The 21,976-nt window shown below is 48.2% G+C and overlaps 1 protein-coding gene across 1 annotated transcript in view; it reads right to left on the reverse strand.

Moving 5' to 3' along the window:
• SGIP1 (SH3GL interacting endocytic adaptor 1) overlaps positions 1-21,976 on the reverse strand; it is a 69,996-nt gene that overhangs the window by 23,805 nt on the left and 24,215 nt on the right. Inside the window, exons 3-15 of the mRNA XM_054165627.1 lie at positions 20,772-20,796; positions 19,340-19,417; positions 17,981-18,037; positions 17,113-17,167; positions 16,160-16,335; positions 12,545-12,556; positions 11,323-11,334; positions 10,260-10,284; positions 9,685-9,736; positions 8,446-8,531; positions 6,628-6,720; positions 3,886-3,960; positions 568-1,011 (exon numbers count right to left, since the gene is read on the reverse strand). Of these exons, the coding sequence (XP_054021602.1) occupies positions 568-1,011; positions 3,886-3,960; positions 6,628-6,720; positions 8,446-8,531; positions 9,685-9,736; positions 10,260-10,284; positions 11,323-11,334; positions 12,545-12,556; positions 16,160-16,335; positions 17,113-17,167; positions 17,981-18,037; positions 19,340-19,417; positions 20,772-20,796 (1,190 nt within the window). The remainder of the gene's footprint in view (positions 1-567; positions 1,012-3,885; positions 3,961-6,627; positions 6,721-8,445; positions 8,532-9,684; positions 9,737-10,259; positions 10,285-11,322; positions 11,335-12,544; positions 12,557-16,159; positions 16,336-17,112; positions 17,168-17,980; positions 18,038-19,339; positions 19,418-20,771; positions 20,797-21,976) is intronic.

The following is a 21,976-nucleotide window of genomic DNA, read 5'->3' on the forward strand; positions in this document are numbered from 1 at the left end:
TTGCCCTGCTGGACACAGAGACATTTATAATTGAGCAGGAGAAGCCAGACACACTGATCAGGTTCTGTGCTTGTGAGAGGTTCACCTTGGAAACTGGTTCTCCAGGTCCAGTTGGGCATTCACAGCTCTCACAGTTGAGGGACCAAGAGATACTCAGACCTGTGCCACCTCTGAGAGTAGTGACAACCTGTATTGCCTCCAACAGGCTTAACGCTACCCTGTCTCTGAGGCTTGCTCAGATGATCTGCCTGGAATGTTCGCTTTGAAGCCTACTGAGGACAGAGCTGCAGCAACAGCAACCCTGTGCCAAATTTCCCGTCAGGGGGTTTAAGCACACATCAGAGGTGGGAAGGGTGGTTTGGAAAAGCTTGGGGGAAAGGCTGTCAGACCCAGCAGACACGCAGCAAGGAGCGGGGAGGAGAGGACACAGGAGGCTGAGGACAGACGTGGAAGCACGAGAGGGCCGGGTGGGAGCGCGGGCACCGGGGCACAGGCACAACCAGGCGGGAAGGGGGGGCAAAGGCGGTCACGGCCACACCGAAGCACAGCCAAGGCCGTGGGACGTACCGCTGGGGCTTCCCGTGCCGCTGCTGGCGCCCGGTCCGGGTGAGGAGACCACCGTGCGGTAGGTGGGTGGCGGAGGGGGAGGTGGGGTCGCTCTCTGTCCCAGCCCAAAATCTTTGGGAGAGGCGACCGGCTCCATGTTATCATCCTTAAAATGAGGCTGCTCAGAAACCTTCTTGGGAACCTCTTCCAGGTGGAGCGGTGAGGGGAGCGGGCGGCTGGGCTCGGCTGCTGGAGGAGCATCGACCGCCGGCGGGGACCCCGTTTTTTCCCGGGGGGTCAGCTCCGGAGCCACGCTTTCCGGGGATTGATCGGAAAAATTGACCCACTTGGCTTCTGCGTTAAGAGCGGGAGACTTGGGGGATGGCACGGGGCCAAAAATGCTGTCCAAGTCATTGATGGATGGGAGCTTGTCCCTTTTGAGCTCTGCTGCTGGCTGGTCCCCTCCTGCGGTCAAAGCAGTTGGTTTTACACTTAGCATCAACCGAGCGCGCTGCGGCCATGCTGGCCTCTACTGGGGCTCTACACCGACTAGAGGAGAGGGTGCTCTAGAAGCACCGGGTTGGATCAGTATATAATTCATGGGCAAGAGAGACTCGAGGGCAGGCCAGGTGCCACGTACAATGAACCACACTGGACTGAAATCCAAAGGCAGGATGAGAGTGAGCATGCACCACAAGCCAAGCCCTCCTCTTCTTCCTACTAGTAGGCAACAGTCTCATAGCCTCCTAAAATGTACAACTGGCTCTCAACCTTGCTTATGTTGTGTCTAAATGACATAATTGTCATGGAATAGGTTGGAAGGGACCTTTAAGGGTCAGCTAGTCCAACACTCATGCAGTCAGCAGGGACATCAACTACAGCAGGTTGCTCAGAGCCCCAAACAATCTGACCTAGAATGGTTCAAGGATGGGGCATCTACCACCTGTCTGAACAACCAAAGTCTTAATGTCAAATCTTTCTTCCTTCTCTCCAGTCTGAATCTCCCTCTTTTAGTTCAAACCATCGTCCCTTGCCCTGTCACAACTGGCCCTGCTCAAAACTCTGACCTCAGCTTTCTGATCAGCCCCAAGAAGTACTGAAAGGCCACCAGAAGATCTTCCTGGAGCTTTCTCTTCTCCAGGCTAATTCTGTCATTATCATCACTCAGAATCATCAGCAGACATCAAGCTTACACATTCAGCTCTCTTGCACACTCCACTATATATTTATAAACACAGATTTATAAATATATATATTTAAGCATGGTGGACACTCAACACTTGGGGTTGGTCATGCAGAACAAGATAGACAGGGTTTGTGTACGTCATAGGAAAGAACCACAGACTGGTTTGGGCTGGAAAGGATCTTTAAAGGTCATCTATTCCAACCATCCTGCAGCCAGCCTAAATCAGGTTGCTCAAAGCCAGAACCAACCTGACCTGGAATGGTTTTAGTGATTGGGCATCTACCACCTCTCTGTCAACCAGCATCTCACCAGCCTCAGCATAAAGGCTTTCAGTTGCAAGCAGCAGCAGATGGAGGTATTTTACGTATTTTAACCAGGGTATTTTAGGGTTGTGCTCACTACCTGAGCTACCACACATCAACATTCATATCTGACATCATAACCAACGTAACATCACAGAGTGATTAAGGTTGGAAAAGACCTCTAAGATCATCAAGTCCAACCTTCTACCCAACACCTCCACGGCCACTAGACCGTGCCACATCCACTCGGTTTTTGAACATGGAGGTAGGACTCATCAGCAAAGTATTGCAGATCCATAGGATGGAGATCCTCCACCCTTCCTTTCCATACAGTTATCTTTCCCAGGGACCCTTACTCATAGAATGGCTTAGGCTGGAAGGGACCTTCGAGATAATTACTCCATCCCCTTGCCAAGAGTAGGGATGCCTCTCAACTAGACTTGGTTGTCCAAGGCCTTGGTCATGTGTATTTGGCCAACATTAATGTGTCCTCCAGCATCCCACCCCTGTTCCTCCCTTTGAAGGAACCATCTGCCCTTCTCCATTTAGGAGATAAACTTCAGATTTCCTCAAGCAGAAGCAAATCGACCTCTACCACTTATTCTTCTTGATGCACAAGCTGAAGGGTGCAGCAAGCCAGATGCCAGCAAATGAACCATCACACATGGCTGGGCATTGCATTTGCTCTGGTTGATGAGTCTATATGCGCAGGCCTGGCTGCTTGAAGAGAAACATCAAGACATGGGAGCATGAATGGAATACTGATGGACAGAGCAGCAAGCTCAGAGCCAAGGATTTCATCAGTGATGTTAATGACACCAGGAGGTGCTCTGTGTGCAACAGGATGGTCTGTCCTCATACAATGTTCTATCCAAAGACCAGGGATTGCCCTCAAAACTTGCAGCGCCCCAGCAGAAAGCACCATGAATTATACTCTTATAAGCACTTTATGTCCCTCTGGCTGCAACAACATCATAGAATGGTTTTGATTGGAAGGGACCTAAAAGATCATCTAGTTCCATCCCCCAGCCATGGTCAGAGACACCTTCCAACAACAGATCAGGTTGCTCAGGACTTCATTCAGCCTGGCCTGGGACACTTCCAGGAAAGGAGCATCCACAACCTCCCTTTTTGTCCTTCAACCCTTTCCTGCAAGCCGTCATTTACTCCATCTACCATGTCACTGTCTCTTTTTCCCATCTGCATCATGGGCTGCAGGACCAGGGAGAGCTTTTCCCACCTTCCCCAACAGCAGGAGGAATTTGGGAGGGCAGAAGCAGCTCCCTAACACCACTGGGCACGTCTTACCCTGTTACTTGATAAGCACAGACCATGCAAGTGCTGCTCCAGGTGGTGACCATGCTTGTTCCCAAATCCCGACAGTATTTACCTCCAATTTTGAACACTATCATAGAATGGTTTGGGTTGGAAAGGACCTGAAAGATCATCTAGTTCCAACCCCCATGCCATAGGCAGGGACACCTTCCACTAGACCAGGTTGCTCAAGGCCTCATATGTGCCTTAAAATCTCTAGGGATGGGGCATCCATGACCTATTCCAATGTCTCACTACCTTTACCCTCATGTTGTATTTCATTTCTATAAGTGGCCAAGAGCATCAATTCCACCCAAGTGATACCAGCTCAGGAGGTCAAAGTCATCTCTGCATCACTTCTAAAGCAGCCCCTTGCCTACAGCATCCATAAAGCACCATGAACACTGAGGAACGAAGATGCTCAGGGACCAAATCCATGTCCAAAATGCAGCCAGAGGGACCTAAGACCCCCCACCCCCAGGATTCTGGATGGATCTAGCAGGGCTGGATAACAGAGACACAATTCCAAGCTTTTACCTAATCCCACTGTCAGCGGAGAGCCAGTGCGCGGTGGCGTGGCCGGGATGTTTTTCGGTGGGAGCGGTGGAGGCGCTGCAAGAGAGCAAAAAGAGGGAAAAACGTCCAGTTGTAGACTAGGAATAGGCAGGGAAAGGGGGATCTGCTGCCAAGTGGGAAGCAGATCCAGCCCTGGGGGATTGCTGGGCCAGCAGGAACAGCCCTGCCACCCAGGAGGCTACTGAGTCACCAGCAACCACTGGTGGGCTTTTCTGGCAGGGGTTTGGACAGGGGTTCCTCATTGGATTGCAAGGGCTTCTTTCCCAGTTGGGTTTTGGGGCTTGGATGTTTTTGCTTTGGGGTTTTGGCTTTTTTGTTGGGTTTAGGGTTTGGTTGTGGGGCTGCTTTTTTTCTCCATTGGATTTTGAGGGGTTTTGGGGGGAGGTAGGGGAGTGCTTTTTGAGGTTTGGGGTTTTTTTGCTTGGTTGTTTTTTTTCCATTGGGTTTTGTTCCATCGGGGTTGGGCGTGGGGGAGGGGGGTCCTCATTGGATTTTAGTGGTGTCTTTGTTTGGTTTTAGGGGATTTTCTTTGCTGATTTTTCAGGATTTACTTCATGGGTTTGGGGGTTCTCTTGGTTCAATTTGGGTTTGGTTTTTTTTATGTTGGGTTATAAGGGGCTTACTTGTTGGAACTTAGGGGTTTTACCCATTTGGTTTAGTTCCTCCCCTCCTCCCCTGCCCCATTCTGTTGAGGGGTGGAGGGAAGGGGTTTCTTGAGTTTTGGAGGAATTCTGGGTTGTGTTTGAGAGAATCATCTTTTTTTGCTGGATTTTAGAGATTTCTTTCCATTTGGTTTTGGGGACTTTTCCTTTGGGCTGACTTCTCTGTGGGCTGCCTTTGTGGGGGGAGCATCTTGGTGGGCTGCCTTTAGAGGGCTCTCTTTCTTTTTTTTTATTTTTTTTTTTTTTCCCCTTGGTTAGGCTGTTTTCCCATTTTTAAATTGTAGATCCCACTCATGGCTTTAAAACCTCAATTACTATTTTGATTAAGACCTGTGGGCTCTGAGGCACTTATCTGCCTCCATGCTCCTCATGCCCATCCCGCACCGCTCCGGCATGCATGCGGGCAGAGGAATACCACAGCTCATTAACCCAGTGCTGCTCTGCAGGGGCTTCCTTGCAAAGCAGATGTAAATAGCATCCCACTTGGAATCTCCTGGAGAAGCAGCCTGGGTGGCACAGTCCACTCTGCAACCATTTAATTCTTGAGAGTCTCAATCGCCATGGCAAGCTCATGATGTGGTCCGAGATTATCTTGACCTTGGCTCAACAGCACTGGCCATCTGGCAGCATCAGGGGTGGGTTTGGCATGGAAGAGGTTGTGCTAATGGTTAGGGGGAGGCAGGGGGAAAGGAGCAGGAGAACAAAGCAAGAGTGATTTTGCAGCTACAGTGGAAAATTGGGGTACCCATAACAGCCACAGGTGGGGAGAAAAGCTGCAATGAAAACTGGGGATTCAGAACTGTGTTGGCCACCCTCATGTTAGCCCAGAGAAAGCAGTACTGCCAGCATTTCAGATCAAATAATCACATCATTAACCTGAATCACAGACTGGGTTGGGTGGGTGGGAAGGGCCCTCTAAAGCTCAGCTAGTACCAACCTCCCTGCAGTCAGCAGGGACATCTGCAACTACAGAGGTTGCTCAGAGCCCCAAATGACTTGACCTGAAACAGTTCCAGATAGCATCTACCATCTGTGGGGGCAAACAAATCTGGGGTCTCATCACCCTCAGTGTCAAACATTTCTCCCTTCTCTCAAGTCTGAATCTCCCTCTGAGTTCAAACCATCACACCCTTTGTCATGTCACAACAGGCCCTGCTCAAAAGTCTGGCCCCAGCTTTCTGATCAGCCCAGTGAAATCCTAAAGGCCACCAGAAGGTCTCCCTGGAGCCTTCTCTTCCTCAGGCTGAACAACCCCAACTCTCTCAGCCTGGCCTCACAGCAGACTGTTTCCAGCCATTCCAGCACTGCTGTGACCTCCTCTGGCCCTGGTCCAACAGGTCCCTGCCTCTGCTGTGCTGAAGACTCCAGAGCTGTCCCCAGCACTGTAGATGGAGTCTCAGCAGAATGGAATGAATAACCAGGTCTCCTTGTTTCCAAGAGCAGAGCAGGTTTAACTGCTGGCTCCATACAGACCACTGCCCCATCCAGAGCTGTTTTGCTATACAAATTCAGCACACATGGCAGATGCACATTCCTGCTGAAGGATGCACATCATCACTCCCATCTTGAGCATTATCCATCTCATCTCTCAACAGAGAATCACAGAATCATTTAGGTTGCAGAAGACCTTTAAGATCATTGAGTCCAACTGTTAACCCAGCAGTGCCAGGTCACCAGTAAACCATGCAGCACCACATTTACACAGCTCTGAAAGCCCTCCAGGGATGGGGATACTCCACCACTGCCCTGGGCAGCCTCGGCCAGGCCTTGACAGCCCTTTTGGGAAGGAAATTGTTCCTCATGTCTCACCTAAACCTTCTTTGGTACAACTTGAGGCCATTGAGGGGATGGATTATCAAAGCCCTGTCCTTCCTCCACTCCAATGCTGTTCAAATCAGAGCCAAGCCAGGGCAAGAAAGACCCTCTGATGATTAAAATGCCACAGAATTGCACAGTGCCAGGATTATGGATGAGGAAAAGTTAAATATTTGATTTGACTTCTATCTATATGAATTAATTTTTGGTTGAGAATCTCACTTACTTCCAGTCGGAAAAGGTCTTGGTAGCTTTGGGGACTCTATGCTTGGGTTGACAGGTTGGGCTGAACCCCATATTTCAGGCTGATCTACAGTGGCTGGGAAAAAAAAGAAATAAATCATCAGAAATAAATAAACAGGCATGAAAAAGGAAAAGATAAACCCAACTATCTCCTTACAGACACCAAACCACACAGATGAGACGCTCAGCTGGGGCCTGCAAAGAGCAGAAACTAAACGGCGACAGAGAAACCTCATGTTAATTAAAGACAGGAAGGCTTTCTGTAATGATAGATAATTACAGGCTTGTCTGATTTTGAAACAGGACATGCAATTAGTTTGACACTCATGCTGCTTGACAAACCCCACAATGCCATTTATGTGTTGGGGGGGTTTATTGCATTAAGTGAAATGGCGGTGCGTTCATTGTGGAAATCGTCTGGAATTTTAGAATGGGGGGGGAAGGAAACAAAAAGCTATTAAAATGAAAAGATCCAGATTGGAGCCATCCAAAAATGGGATTAAAACCTAAAATAGTCTATTGAGATATACACAAAAAATTGGGATCAAATTGGAAAGATCCAGTTTGGAGCCACCCAAAAAATGGGGATCAAATGGGACAGATCCAGTTTGGAGCCACCCAAAAAATGGTATTAAACCCTAAAATATTCTATTGAGATCCACACAAAAATTGGGCTTAAAATGAAAAGATCCATTTTGGAGCCATCCAAAAATGGGATTAAAATGAAAAGATCCAATTGGATCCATCCAATTTAGATCTGTCCAAAACCCAAGTTATTCAAATGGAAAGATACTATTTGGAGCCATCTGAAAATGGTACTAAAATTAAGAGGTCCAGATTGGAGCCATCCATAATGGCATTTAAATCATATCCATCCAAAAAATGGTATTAAAATGAAAGAACCAGTTTGGATCCATCAAAATATGGAATTAAAATGAAAAGAACCATTTGGAGCCACCTGAAATGGTACTAAAATGAAAAGATCTAATTTGAAGCCATCCAAAAAATGGGATTAAAATGAAAGATCCAGTTGGAATCCATCAAAAAATGGATGGCTCCTATTTGGGTCCGTCTGAAAATGGTACTAATGAAAATATCCAGATTTGGGCCACCAAAAAATGGGATTAAAAGACCCAATTATATCAACAGAGATTTTGAGGTAAAATCCCACTTTTCTGATATCTCATTTAAACTTTTTTGCACTGTTTTTTATGGGACTGTCTGTAGAGAGCTGCAGGCAAACACAGCTTTGATTAAAAGAATTAATGAGGGTCATTAATTACAAGACATAACTAGGCTACAAGGGACAACAGAAGAGGAGGAGGAAACCTCTCTGGGAACCAACTGCTCCAGGTCTTTGGGGAGAAGAATCTTTGGAAGATGTCTGTGTTTTGCAAAAGTTGGAATAAACAGGGCTGGAAGGGAGCAAAGCATCCTTCTACTCCTGTCCAATGGAGGAATAATGACATTACTGAGGTGACAGCTTCACTGTCATGAGGAGCTGTGAAGCATGAGCAGACAAGCTCCATTCATGCCTTCCTTCAGTTAAATTAGGGTGGTGCTGAAGTGATGCCATGGTGTCAGAAAATATCAGCTACCATGGCTGAACTGCTCCGAGGGACATGGGCAGAGCTTCTCAATAGCAAACCAAACATTTCACTTGAAGCACACTCTGCAAAGTCCCTTAGCTGCTCTCTTCCAGGGCCCATCCCAAGACCATGTCATTAACAGACTTCAATCCACATAAACCCCCACCCTGCCTGGAACTGCCAGGAGATGCCACTCATGTCCCCCAGCTCACCATCCAGCTTCTGCTCCTCAAATGCTGACTCCAGTGGGGGCCCAAAGAGCGGTGCCAGTGCTGCAGGGTCCTCCCCAGCTTTCTTGCTGTGGGAGAAGACAATCACAGAACTGCTTAGGTTAGAAAAGATCTCCAAGATCATGGAGCCCAACTAGTAACCCAGCACTGCCAGCTGACCACTAAACCATATCCCTCAGCATCACATCTACACAGCTTTAAAACCCCTCCAGGGATGAGGACTCCACCACTGCCCTGGGAAGCCTGGGCCAGACCTTGACAACCATCAGGGGAAAGAAATTGTTCCTCATGTGCAGCCTAAACCTCCCCTGGGGTGACTTGAGGCTGTTTCCTCTTGTCCTCACTTGTTCCTTGGGAGGAGAGATTATCCTCTGCCTCATTCCAACCTCCTTTTCAGGGAGTTGTAGAAAGCCAAAAGGTCTCCCCTAAGCCTCCTTTTCTCTGGGCTGAACCACCCCAGTTCCCTCATCTGCTCCTCACCAGCCCTATTCTCCAGACCCTTCACCAGCATTGTTGCCCTTCTCTGGTCCTGCTCCAGCACCTCAATGTCCTTCTTCATGTGAGGGGCCACACTTACATCCCGCACACCTTCAGTTGGGTCCTGCAGCTGCTCAGGACTCTGCTGGTGGGATTTGGCTTCTCTTTACACCAATTAATCTGTTTGCTTTCCTAATCAATATAGAATGGTAGAACATTTTGGGTTGGAAGGGACCTTTAAAGGTCCCTTCAGCACATCCTTGCCAACTCAACCTACTGATCAGGCCAGAGATGGCTTCCAGCAGTGGATGTCCATGCTGATGTGAGTGGAAAGCCAGCATGGATGCTGTGCATTGAAACCAGAGGTGCTGCTGTCACCAGCACCTCAGCTCTGCACACTCCTGTTCAGCCACACTCTGGAGAGACCTACCACCACCTCCCCTCATTTTGCAGCAACTCACAGAGCTTCTGTGACCCAGAACTCCCTATTCCTCTTGTCCAGCTTATTTAAGCCACAGAACACAAAGATTTGGCTGTTTTGTGAGCCTCAATAAATTACTGAAAAGTGATGTTTCTGCAGTAGTGTCCTTGATGAGCCAGACTGGGGCAGCTCAGCTAGGTGATGGGTTGGAGATATTGGTAGGGCAGTAAAGAGTTTGCTTCATTCTGCTGGGTTTGACCTATCCAAGGGTGCAAATGCCCAGCCAAACATTGGATTGTTATCCCAATGGACTCCATACTGACCTGGCAGAATCCAGTGTCGGTGTGGAGCGTCGGGGCCGTGCAATCTCCTCACCTGCAGCACAGAATGGACAGCATGAGGCTAGAAGCGATCCCCTGTCCACCTCTGAGCATCACCCTTAACCTCCCTGGACCCCATGCTGGCAGGAGGCCTTACACCAGGTGTGCCACCATCACAGCACATGTCCCATCCCACACCTGCTGTGGAGATGCTGGTAGAATCAGAGAATTGATTTGGTTGGAAAAGATCTCCAAGATCATTGACCTAACACCACCATGGCCATTGAACCATGTCCTGAAGTGGAATTTTAATTGAGATTTTATTTATTTCAGTAGATTGTAATTCAGATTTTATCTGTTTATGTAGAGAACTAGGACTAGGGAGCTGCACTGTACAGGGTACCACGAGGATGTCTCATCTGGTGGTCTTCTTATGGAAGACATTTGGATGTCATCATTTCTACTAGGACCACCTCAAAGCAAACCTAACCCACTCCCTTTTTTTGTTCCCTCCCAAAAATACCACCACCATCCCCCTGCCATAGCCACCATTCCTGAAGGCTGCAGAACATACTTACTGGATAAATTCCTTTTAATCGTTCCCTAGAATTAGAAACACAAGGAGGTAAGCACAGGGACAAGGGTACATGGCAAATGTCACCTGAGAAGGGACACAGGAGGAGCAAAGGAGCCCAGATGTGACAAGAACCACCTATCTAGGGTGATATTTACTGCATGTGGCTGAAAGATGCCCAGCTGGACACGTGTGTGGTGAAATCCCATTTGCTTCCAGAACATAGGAAGCAGAACCCCAGCCAAGAGGATCTGTGGGCAAAACCCACACCAACAAGATTTCTGAGCCACCTAAAGCCACCACCTGGCAGCACTTTACAGATTGCATTCATGTTGGAAGGGACCTTCAAAGGTCATTTTACTCAACTCCCTTCCAGTCAGCAAAGACACCTTCAACTAGATCAGGCTGCACTGGACCCCATCAAATCTGACCTTGACCGTCTCCAGGGACTTCTTTTGCAACCATCCTGATGCCAATGGCTTATGGGGGGGGTCACTGACACCCTCACCCCATTGGAAGTGGCATAAACCCAAAATGAAGCCAAATAAGTGACTTTTAACGATCTAAATCCTGGTTCTTGCCACCCTACACACAGATGGCCACACGTAGCAGAACTCAGAATGGTTTATGCTGGAAGGGCCCTCAAAGGCCATCTAGTTCCAACCACCTGCCATGGGCAGGGACACCTCTCAACTAGACCAGGTTGCTCAAGGCCTTGTACAACCTGGCCTTGAATGCTTTTAGGGAGGGGGCATCCACAAACCCCATCCCTGACCATGCAGCAGAGAGGAGAATGGGAGTTTTGCTGGAGAGGGATGGGGAGTGGGAGTCCCCAAAACCATGAGGAGGGTCTACAGGAGGTTTGTGAGGATGGAGATCAAACCATGAAGGATGTCCATCATTGGAGACCTCTCTGCATTGGTGAGGAAGATGAGTTTCCACCATCCCCTGGGATCACACAACAGGGTGGCTTACAGCACTGGCATCCCACTCCCCCTCCTCACCAGGAATCCCAGCACAGCCCATTTCCCCCCAGCACCCCCATCCCCCAAGCAGTAGGTGCTTACCGGGCTGCGTCGCTGCGGTCAGCGAGAAGGAAAAGAGAAGAGACACCAGGTCAGAGAGCAACAGGTCAGCAGTCCAGCTCCCCCAGTGCCCATCACACCCCTTTCCATCATGGCCTCACAGTGTGACCTGCTTGGGGGTGGTTCCTCCTCCATGCTGCCCCCTTGAAGCCCACTACTGGGAACACAACACCTTGGTCCCATGGGTTGATGGATTACCTTGGCTGTGACCTGCTGCTGGCAACACAACACCTTGGTCCTACAGGCTGGTGGGTCACCAACTTGTGACCCACCATTGGGAAGACAACATCTTGGTCCCACAGGCTGGTGGATCATCCTGGCCATGGGGGATGCAGCAAGGGGAAAGCAGTGTCCAGAGAGAGAACCCAAACCCCCTGAAATGAATGAATTTCCCCATTTTGGACTCTGAATACTCTGAATCTTCATCCTCTTGGGGAAGCTATCATCATCACATCCAGAGGTCAACCACCACTAAGTTTTTCTGCTTTCTCATAGCTTTTGTAGAATCATAGAATTGTTTTTGTTGGAAAAGAATTCTGAGATCATCCAGTCCAACCATCAACCCAACACCGCCATGTCTACATGTTTTTTGAACACTTCCATTGATGGTGAATCCACCACTGACTTGGGCAGTCTGTTCCAGGGCCTGACCACAACCATGGTGACAGAAGATGCTACACATCCATATGTTTTGATGTAGCTAAAACATGCCCAGATAAAATCATGCCCTTACACATCCAAACCCACCCAAACTGTACCCCAGCCTAGGTCTACTTTAAAACACTCTAAGTGAAATCATCAAAGGATATGGTTTAGGGGTGAACCTTGTAAAGTAGGGTTATCAGTTGGACTTGGTGATCCTGAGGGTCTTTTCCAACCTGAATGTTTCTATGAGTCTGTGAAGGGAAAAGGATGTCCAACCACCAACATGGTATCTTCCCAAACAGGAGGATTGAATGGCATTTTACATTTCATAGAACCATGGAATAGTTTGGGTTGGAAAGAGCCTTAAAGATCATCTAGTTCCAACACCCATTCCATGGGCAGGGACCGACCTACTAGAACAGGTCACTCAAAGCTGCTTCCATTCTGGTCTTAAAACAATTCCATTTCAACTCCAGAGTCATGCAAAATAGGGATTGTTTGAACAAGAGACTTTGTTAACAGATAAAGGAGATAAAAACCCCAAAACTGTGTTTCTTACCGGACTTTTCCTCTAAGAGAAGGCAGGAAAATAAAACAAGAAAATGAGAAGAGATTTTCTACAAAGGATTAAAAAAATAAGAGGTTGGTTTGGTTTTGTGTTTTGATGGGTTTGTTTTGTTTTTACATGATGACCAGAAGCATCAGGTGTACAGCTCTTAACCACACAGCAGAGGCATGAGAGCATCCAGCCAGGCTGTCCTCCATCCAAGAAGATCCAGGTGAGAGAGCATAGAGGAATAAAACCTACATCTGAGCTGAGTTATGAAGCGCCACATGCTTTGTCCTTAGCAAACCCTGACAGCTATAAGCAAAGGTCATTCTCCAGCCTTCTTCATTTCTTGGTAGGGTCCATGATAGGAGAGCCACAACCCTTATTTTACCCCAAAGTACTTCAATTTCAGGCTATTACTCCATGTTGCCCAGTGACCTCTATAAATCCCTTGCTCCCAGGGCTGAGGTTTTACAGTGCAAAGAGAAAAGTGAGCAGGAGCTGCCAGGAGGAAGGGACAGGAGGTCTGAAGATGGTGGCTTGTCATGGGTATAGTATGTGACATGGACAGGTTGTACCACCACATCCATACTTCCCAAGAAATGAGACTTGAGCCATTGAGCTTCAGGCAGAGGATGTAGCCATTTACAGCAGCATCTCCAGTTTTCTTCTTGTCTTCATGTGAAGGCACCACAATTTAGACCCCACAGGGATAGAGATACCTATGGACATATACATAGCATCTCCCATCCCACTGCGCTCTTCCAGGAAAGGTCAGCACACAGGAGAACTTTGCAACTGGTTTTCACAGAATGACAGTGGTTTGGGGGGAATGGACCTTTTGAAGTCATCTAGTCCAACCCACCTGCAGCCAGCAAGGACATCCCCAAGTAGAGCAGGTTGCTTAGAGTCCCATTGAGCCTGACCTTGAATGGTTCCAGGGATGGTACCTCCACCAACCACCTGGGCAACCTATTCCAATGTTCCACCACCCAAAGAGCGAGGATGAGCCCAGGACAGGGACCCAGACAATGAGCTTGGAACTCCTATGGATGCCCAACTCCTTCAGGCAGCTGCTGGCTGGGGCCCCAGTGCTTTCCAGGACACCAGTGCCACGTGCCAGCATGCGGTGTGCCAGGGAGCACCCGGCTGCTCGGCCATGGCACCGCTCACCTCCCCATCTGTGCTCTTTGGCTCCATATGCTGGGTTTTGGTCCCAACATGGGGAAGCAGCATGGTTCCTTCTGTCCAGTCTGGCACAGGGCTTTTCCCTGAGCCTTCTGGGGAAAGCAGAAGACAGCTGAGCTGTTTTACATGGAAGCATCAACTCCAACCCCAGACTAGTGCTGGGAACAGGGATTTCACCAAAGCAAAGCCCAGGTCATCACAACCCAGAGCCCAAAGGGCAGGACTTGGATCACACCATGCTGACAAACAGGTTAAATCCTTCCTAACCTGGTGGTGAACCCCTCCCTGACCTCAGCACAAAAAACACCATGGAAAAAGAGAAGACACAATGTCGCATCTAATAAAATGCACATCTTGTGGGGTCTTATTCTCCTGAAAAAGGTGAGGTGCAGAAGAGCTGTTGACCACACCAACCCAACTCTCATGTACCTCTGCAAAACCACTCATAGAATCACTGAATTCCTTCACAGAGTATCTTTGGTTGGAAGAGAACTTTAAGATCATCAAGTCCAACCATTAACCCAGCACTGCCAGATCACCATGTCCTTCAGCACCACTTCTCCATGGCTTTTCAATCTCCCCAAGGATGGGGACTTTACCACTGCCCTGGGCAGCCTGGGACAGGCCTTGACAACTTTGAGGTAGAAATTGTTCCTCATCTTCAACCTAAACCTTTCCCAGTGCAACTTGAGGCTGTTTCCTCTTGTCCTATCACTTGTTCCTTGTGACAGGAGACCAACCCCCACCTGGCTCCAACCTCCTTTCAGGGAGTTGTAGAGAACCAGAAGGTCTCCCCTCAGCCTCCTTTTCTCCAGGCTGAACAGCCTCAAACATCAGTTCACCGAGCTGCTCCTCACCAGCCTTGTTCTCCAGACCCTTCATCAGTTTAATTGCTTTTCTCTGGACCTGCTCCTGCACTTCAATGTCCTTCTTGGAGTGGGTGGTCCAAAACTGAACCCAGGATTCATGTAGCATTAATTATCAATTTCTATCAACTATCAATTATTAGATCAGTTTGATATTGCATTATTAAGAATAAAACCAATCAAGGAACTTTGGACTGCTGGCTGCTGCCTGTATCCATCCCATAAGTTCTCATTTTTTATCACTAAGGGCAATGTTAGTTTCTATTTCTTGTCATGCTGCAGTACAAGATTAAGGAGCAGCTTCTCCTCACCTCTGCCACAACTGTGGCAGGTCCACACCCTGGGATGGGTTGGAGTCCTGTGGTGCCACTCCTAGAGCTGCCAGCAATGGAAATAAAAGCAACGAGGGAAGAATACACCAAATATAGACTTGGCCTTTAAAGATGTTCTTAGGGCTTAGGTTTCTAATCCTTCAACACCAACAACCAGAAACTCACAGCACAAAACACACCCAGAAGAGCACATCACTAGAAGGGACCAAGCACTGGGTCAAGCAGAGTCATGGCAGTGGGACTTTGGATTGCCAAGGACAATGACTCATCCCACAAGCTTCCACTAAAGTTGCTGTGTTGCTTTGGGAAGAAGAAATAAAGCACAGTGATTTTACTTCCCCTTTTTTAAGTTTGAGCTTCATTCACACTCCAGATCCAGGCTATTTATACATCACAGAGCGCTTCATCTGAAGACTCCATAGCCCACGCCAAAATTCACTGAGAAGCAAAAATCAAAGCTGTGCACAACTGAACAGAATGGGATGAGACAACAGAAATCTCTGCAAGCCTTAGGAGAGCCAGGGGGTGATGGGATTTCACAGTATCACTAAGGTTGGAAGAGACCTCGAGGATCATCAAGTTCAACCTGTCTCCACAGACCTCATGACTAGACCATGGCACCAAGTGCCACATCCAATCTCCTCTTGAACACCTCCAGGGATGGTGACTCCACCACCTCCCTGGGCAGCACATTCCAATGACGAATGACTCGCTCAGTGAAGAACTTTCTCCTCACCTTGAGCCTAAACCTCCCTGGCACAGCTTGAGAATATACCAGAAGGGACTAAGGAGAAGTGACCTTTCCTTCCAGGAGGCCTTGATTGACCCCAAGGTCATAAATGTCCCTCTAACATCCCATAGCAGCAAGGTGGAAGACCCCACAGATGCTCTCCTTGTCAGGACATCACTCATCCAATTTGTGTCCTGAACAATGACCACATGGGGGGGAAAAAAAGTAGGAAAAACAAGGGAATAGTATCTTCTGAGCTCAAGTGTTCTCTTCTGTGACCAGAAAAGAAGATTTTTAAGACATTTTGAGGTGGAAGCATCCCGGCACTACACATGATCACTACCTTGAGCCCTATTACTAGCGCCACACAGACTAAACTCCATGAATAAGGACACCAACACAAACTTCATCGCTGGCACCTAAGGAAGAGCTCCACACATGTTTCATGCTTGGGATGAACCCTGGGGAGCATCAGCCAGGGGAAGAAATGCAAACACTGAGGACTCACCACAGGGGATGGAGAAAGTGCGATGTTGCCTACGGATGCCTTGAGCTCATCCACCGTCGCTGCGCTCTTCAGGATGTCCTTAGCCTGCAAAGGCTTGATCTTAATGTTGAACTTCTTGTGTGCCTCCTCCTCCTCTTCAGATTCACTGGAGGAGTAGAAGTGCTTTCCTTTGGTAGGTAGAGCACAGTTAAAGAAGGTTTCCTTCTGCTGAAGGATGTTCGCATGCTGAAGGCACCTTCTACCTTGGTGTGCAAAGGATCTACCCTCCCTGAAGAGATAGACTTAGGTGTTCATCAAAGGCTCACCCCAAGGGCAGGGGCAGATCCTCCTGATGTGCCTGGCACTGGTGCCATGTTTCAGTGCTTGATCTATGGAGAGGACTTGGGAACTGGTGTCCACAGAGATTAAGCCAGTCCTCATTTAACCCAGCAGTGATTTGCATCAGTATCTGAGCTCCCTCTCCATCATGACTCATCACTCACAGAGGACCAGCAGGAAAGAGAGAAATTTTGCTTTGCCACTATGTCATACAGTGGTGTGGGTCAGAAAGGACCTCGCAAGGGTCATCTACAGCAAGGCTCATTGAACCCCAGACTACCTGATCTGGCATAGTACCAGAGATGGGGCATCTACTGCCTCTCTGGGCAATGCGAGACAGTGTCTCAGCACCCTCAACTTGAATAACATCTTCCTTCTCTCTAGTCTAAACCTCCCTCTTTTAGCTTAAAGAGGAAGCTATCACCTCTTGTACACCAACAAAAATCACCTCCTGCTTTACTGCCTCAGGGGAGCCAACTTGAGCTGTGGAGTGAAAACTCAAAAGGAAAATAAAGAAGGAAATATTAATAATAACAACAACAATAAAGAAACACAAACAGTCATCATCCTGCCAGTGAACCTCAGCTCATCTTACAGCTTGGAGGCCAAGAGACAAAGCCACCAGTAAAGGATATAGCCTGGTTCCTCAGGTCGGATGCTGTATCCCTCCTCATCAAGTTCAGGTGAATTCTGAAGAGGACACACACACAAAAATCCCAAGAGTATTAGGAATGCTGATTTTAGTCCTGAAAAAACAGAGCAGCTCTTTCCCTCTGTGGGAAGTGATGTCCAACAAAGCCCCGTGGAGCACAAGCCCACTGGCAAGCTTAGAGCTGGATAGAACCACTGGGTTCCACCAGCAGGGGCTGAGCACCCAGCCTCATTGCAGAGCTATTTTTCATAGAATGGTTTGGGTTGGAAGGGACCATAAAGATCATCTAGTTCCAACTCCCCTGCCATGGGCAGGGACACCTCCCACTAGATCAGGCTGCTCAAGGCCTCATCCAACCTGGCTTTGAACACCTCCAGGGAGGGGGCATCCACAGCCTCCCTAGGCAACCTGTTTTTGCAGTGCTCAGGTTTTGTAGAAGACGGTTTGCAATGCTTGGTTGGAAGCAACAGTTGGGGCAATGTCCTGTATGCCCATGCACTGCTCTCCTCACCTTGAAGACATTAGAGCCACCTTGTTTCTGGGCAGTTTCATGTTAATTAACATAGAATCACAGAATGCATTGGGTTGGAAGGGACCTTCAAAGGCCATCTCGTCCAACCCCCCTGCTGTGAGCAAGGCCATCTCCAGATGGATCGAGGTTGCTCAGGGCCCCATTAAGTTTGACTTTGAATGTCTCCAGGGACATTGCAAATAAAAATTACAACTAGCTCCTGGACATCACCCAAACCAGACACCCAGAAAGCCAAAATGGTGACATGGGAGCACAACCCAGGTCCCCATAATGAGCTTCAGGGGTGCCAGGTGAAGAGAACAACTCACAGGACACTTACATATCTGTCCCAGTCAATCTCTGCATAAAATCCATTTGGAGCTCCATTTGTTTTCTTCTGCAACACATTAGAAAATAAAATGTCCACATTTGAAATAAAGGAAGCAAGACCATATTGTATCATAGACCCAACTGGGACGCTACTGGGAATGGCTGGAGCTGCAGGCACTTCAGAGAGCAGCTCTGCACCTCCACAGCAGCCATACCCAACAGCATTCCCCATTTCTGGATCCACCAGAACATAAAAAGAGGTTTTGGGGTTGGTTTTTTTTTGAACATTCATTAGCTGAACATACAACATTTCTGAAAGGAAGAGGAACCACACAGCCATTTCTCCATGTGCTGGGATGTTCCAACCCATGAGGAGATGCCCACCGAGTACAGACAGCATCGCTGTTTGTCAGGAGATCAACATCTTCCCCAGAACATGCTGAAAGAAGGACTGAGCCTTGGTTATCCAACAACCAAACCACCTGCAGAGCAAGCTGGGGGTTATGGCTTCAGCCTGCGGTGAAGTTGGGTTGCAGCAGTGAGAGGTGACCCAGCTGAGATGTGGTTAGTGCACGCCACAACACACACTGACGACACACACAGGTTATTGCTGCTTTGCATCAAGGGGGGGTTGCTTTGGAAGGAGGTTTTGGGTACCCAACACCTGCAGAATCCTTTGATGGTCTGCTCTGGGCATCCAAAACCCACCTAAAACTCTTGGTGACCACACCGTGGCCAGCAATCAATGCTGCCAGGGGACTAAAGTCAGGTTGGGTTCTCCATTCTGGGCACCTAAATTAAATAACCCAGTTCCCTTTTGCTGCCAGAGGTAGCATCAACTACCCCAGCACACTACCAAGGATCTAATGCATCATCCTGGGGTTGGATGAGCATTGGGGCTGGATGAGGCCACCAGTATTCTCCCTGTTTCACCCCATGGTCCACATGATGCTGCCCAAGAAGAGCCCCGTTACAGGTATGAGGGTGAAGAATCAGATTCTAGATGAAGTTATACAGAATTTCTGCTTTTCACAGAATTCATTGGGTTGGAAGGGACCCTCAAAGGTCACCTCATCCAACCCCCCTACAGCGAGAAGGGACATCTCCAACTAGATCAGGCTGCTCAGAGCCCCATCAAGCTTTATTTTGAATGTCCACGGGGATGGGGCCTCAACCTCAATCCGTTCATTTTTAGCCCCATTTCTATCCAACCTACCCAAAACTAGAAGGTGTTTTCCAATCTGTTAATCTTTAACCCCATTTCCATTGAACCTGCCTGACCCTGGCTGATGTTGTCCTCCAGCCTGGCTTTCAGAAGCAGGAGGACTCACTGGTTTTGACCAACCCTTAGCTAGAAGGTTTTCCTTACCGCATTTTTTTTTCCTCCTTCACGCACACTCTCAGGTTTGCTATTGCAAGGTGGCTCATTGGGTTGAGGGCTGGGAGGCTGGAAGGGATTGGGGGGATTGGCAGAAAAAGGGTTACAGTGTCAAGTGGGTGGGGTTTTAAACAAAGAAAAATAAGGAATTAGCAAACACAAGAAAAGAAAACTAAAATTAACATGGCTCCATCAGGAGCAAGCACAGGGTTTACTTGGGGGGTAACAGGGTGGGGGTCTATTCAGCAGTCAGAGGATTTGCCTCATGGCCCCACCAGGGGCTTCAAAGATGAGAATATCAAACATCTCCATTCTTCAATTGCCCTCCAATATGTTCCACATCTTCAGCATATCCCCCCTGCCCCACCCCCAAATTGCACTTCTGCGTCATTATGGTTGGACTCGATCTTCAAGGTCTTTTCCAACCAAAATGATTCTATGACTCAGCTTGCTGGAGCACTGGAGACCTTTCTCTGCACCAAGCTTAGACAACAAGTCTAAGGGAGCTCCCTTGAGGTCCTTGTGTCCATTCCTGGTAGGAAAAGGTTGCCCACAGCACTTGTAGCCATGGAGGGCACAGCTCCAGGCTGCTCCTTGGATTGGAGTTATTTATGACTGCTGAATAGAGCCATGGTTAAAGCACTACCTGAGCTGCAGACCCTGTTTTAATCCCAATTTCTTAAGACCAGAGTCAAGGATCTTGGGTCAGATGTGGAAAACCAAGAAGTGATTTCCTTACACAATTTAGCAGCCCATTTTTTGTAGGGCTTTGTAAGAGACCTGCACCACCACTCTCCCTGCCCAGCCTCATTAAGTCTCATTTTTTTATTTCAAGATGAGCTTCTGACATCTGATTTTGCTCAAGAAATAACAACCAGCACATTCCCAGTCTGAACCCAACATGCTTATTGACAACATAGATATCAAACAGCTAAAGGAGACCATCTGAAGACCAAAGTGGTCCATCTGCTACCTGGATTTAGCAGGGGCATCACTATCTAGCACCGTAAAGAAAAGCAGCAATAATTTGAGAGACAAGAAGCTCCTCGTTTTCAGCTTAATATAGAAAACAAGAACAGCTCCTAGAAACAGCTGTTCTGGCAATTTCCCCTTCACTCATCACACCACAAATCTGACCCAAGCCAATTAGCAGGAGTGGAAATGAGGATGTGGAGAGCTGAGAGGGTTTAGCAGGACACCTGGTCCTTCTGCCCCCAGCACTCCTCAGATGCATCCATCTCATTATCTACCTGGATGTTATGGACCCCCCAGAATCTCAGTAATTTGAACATTTTTGTTTCCTCCTTGAAAGTTGTTTTCTATATTAAACAGAAAGGACAAAGATGGTTCACAAAGTGCTGATGGAGGGACGAGCATTCGAAGGGCTGCAAGAGGAGAGGGCCAAGGTTCATGCCATACTTACGATGCCGTCCCTGTCCGGCGACCCTCTGTAAGGAACAGAAAGCAAAGCATCCATGTTAGAGCCCAAACCACTCCTGAGTAACTTGTGGAAATGGTTTCCTTCAGGAATCTACATCAGCAATGGGCTTGATGGTGTCAGATGTGAATTACCTGCCACGTGTGAAACCCACAGAAGGGTTTCAAAACCATTCCTTCCTTTGGTTGGAAGAGACCTCCAATATCATCCAGTCCAACTTGTGACCCAACACTGCAGGGTCACCACCACCACCGCCGCCATCATCAGATGATATTTTATATTTATTAGTAAATAAAGTGTTCCTGAGCATGATTGACCTGCCCCAGTTGAGGAACATCACAGAATGCATCAGGATGGAAGGTCATCTTGTCCAATCCCCCTACAGTCAGCAAGGACATCTCCACCTAGAGCAGGTTGCTCATGGCACCATCAAGTTTGACCTTGAATGTCTCCAGGGATGGAGACATTAAAAAGAACTCCTTTACTGTGAGGGTGGTGGAACAGTGAAGCAAGTTGCCCAGAGAGATGGTGGAGGCCCCATCCCGGTAGACATTCAAGGTCAGGCTTGGTGGGACTCTGAGCAACCTGCTTTGGTTGCAGATGTCCCTGCTCACTGCAGCAGGGTTGGACTACATGACCTTTAAAGCTTCCTTCCAACCCAAACCAGCCTGCAATTCTTATGAACTGGGCTGGCTCCTCCTTGCACCCCTCCATGGCCAAAGCCCATCTGGTGGGGGACAATAAAATAAAATCACACAAAGTCATTTGGAGTTTTTTTTTCCTTCTACCAGAAGGAGCCAATTTTCTCTTGAAGGGATTTGAAAACTGATGAGCCTCCTCAGGGATCCTAATCCCCAGCTACTTATGGGATTTGGACCTCAGTCACGGCCAACAGCGCAGCAGGCTCAGCAGCCACGTTCGAAGGTGCTCTGAGGGTGCCGAGTTATTTATGGAAGGACAGATACACTGAGGAACAACCAGTCATGCTCCTCCACTTCCCAGTTTTGAGCACTGCCAAAGATTTGCCACCAGCTAACATCTGCCCATGCAGCACTGGTTTAACAGAGAGCAACGCCTCTTGGGGAACTTCCCTTGTTCATAGGTGTCCACCTCTCATCTCATGGTGCAAAGACTTCCAACATTCTTTGAAAGCAGCAAAGATCTTCCTTGCTTCCATGCTCCCTTTATGC

The sequence above is a fragment of the Dryobates pubescens genome, chromosome 11, assembly GCF_014839835.1.
Source record: "Dryobates pubescens isolate bDryPub1 chromosome 11, bDryPub1.pri, whole genome shotgun sequence".
NCBI classification, from domain to species: domain Eukaryota; kingdom Metazoa; phylum Chordata; class Aves; order Piciformes; family Picidae; genus Dryobates; species Dryobates pubescens.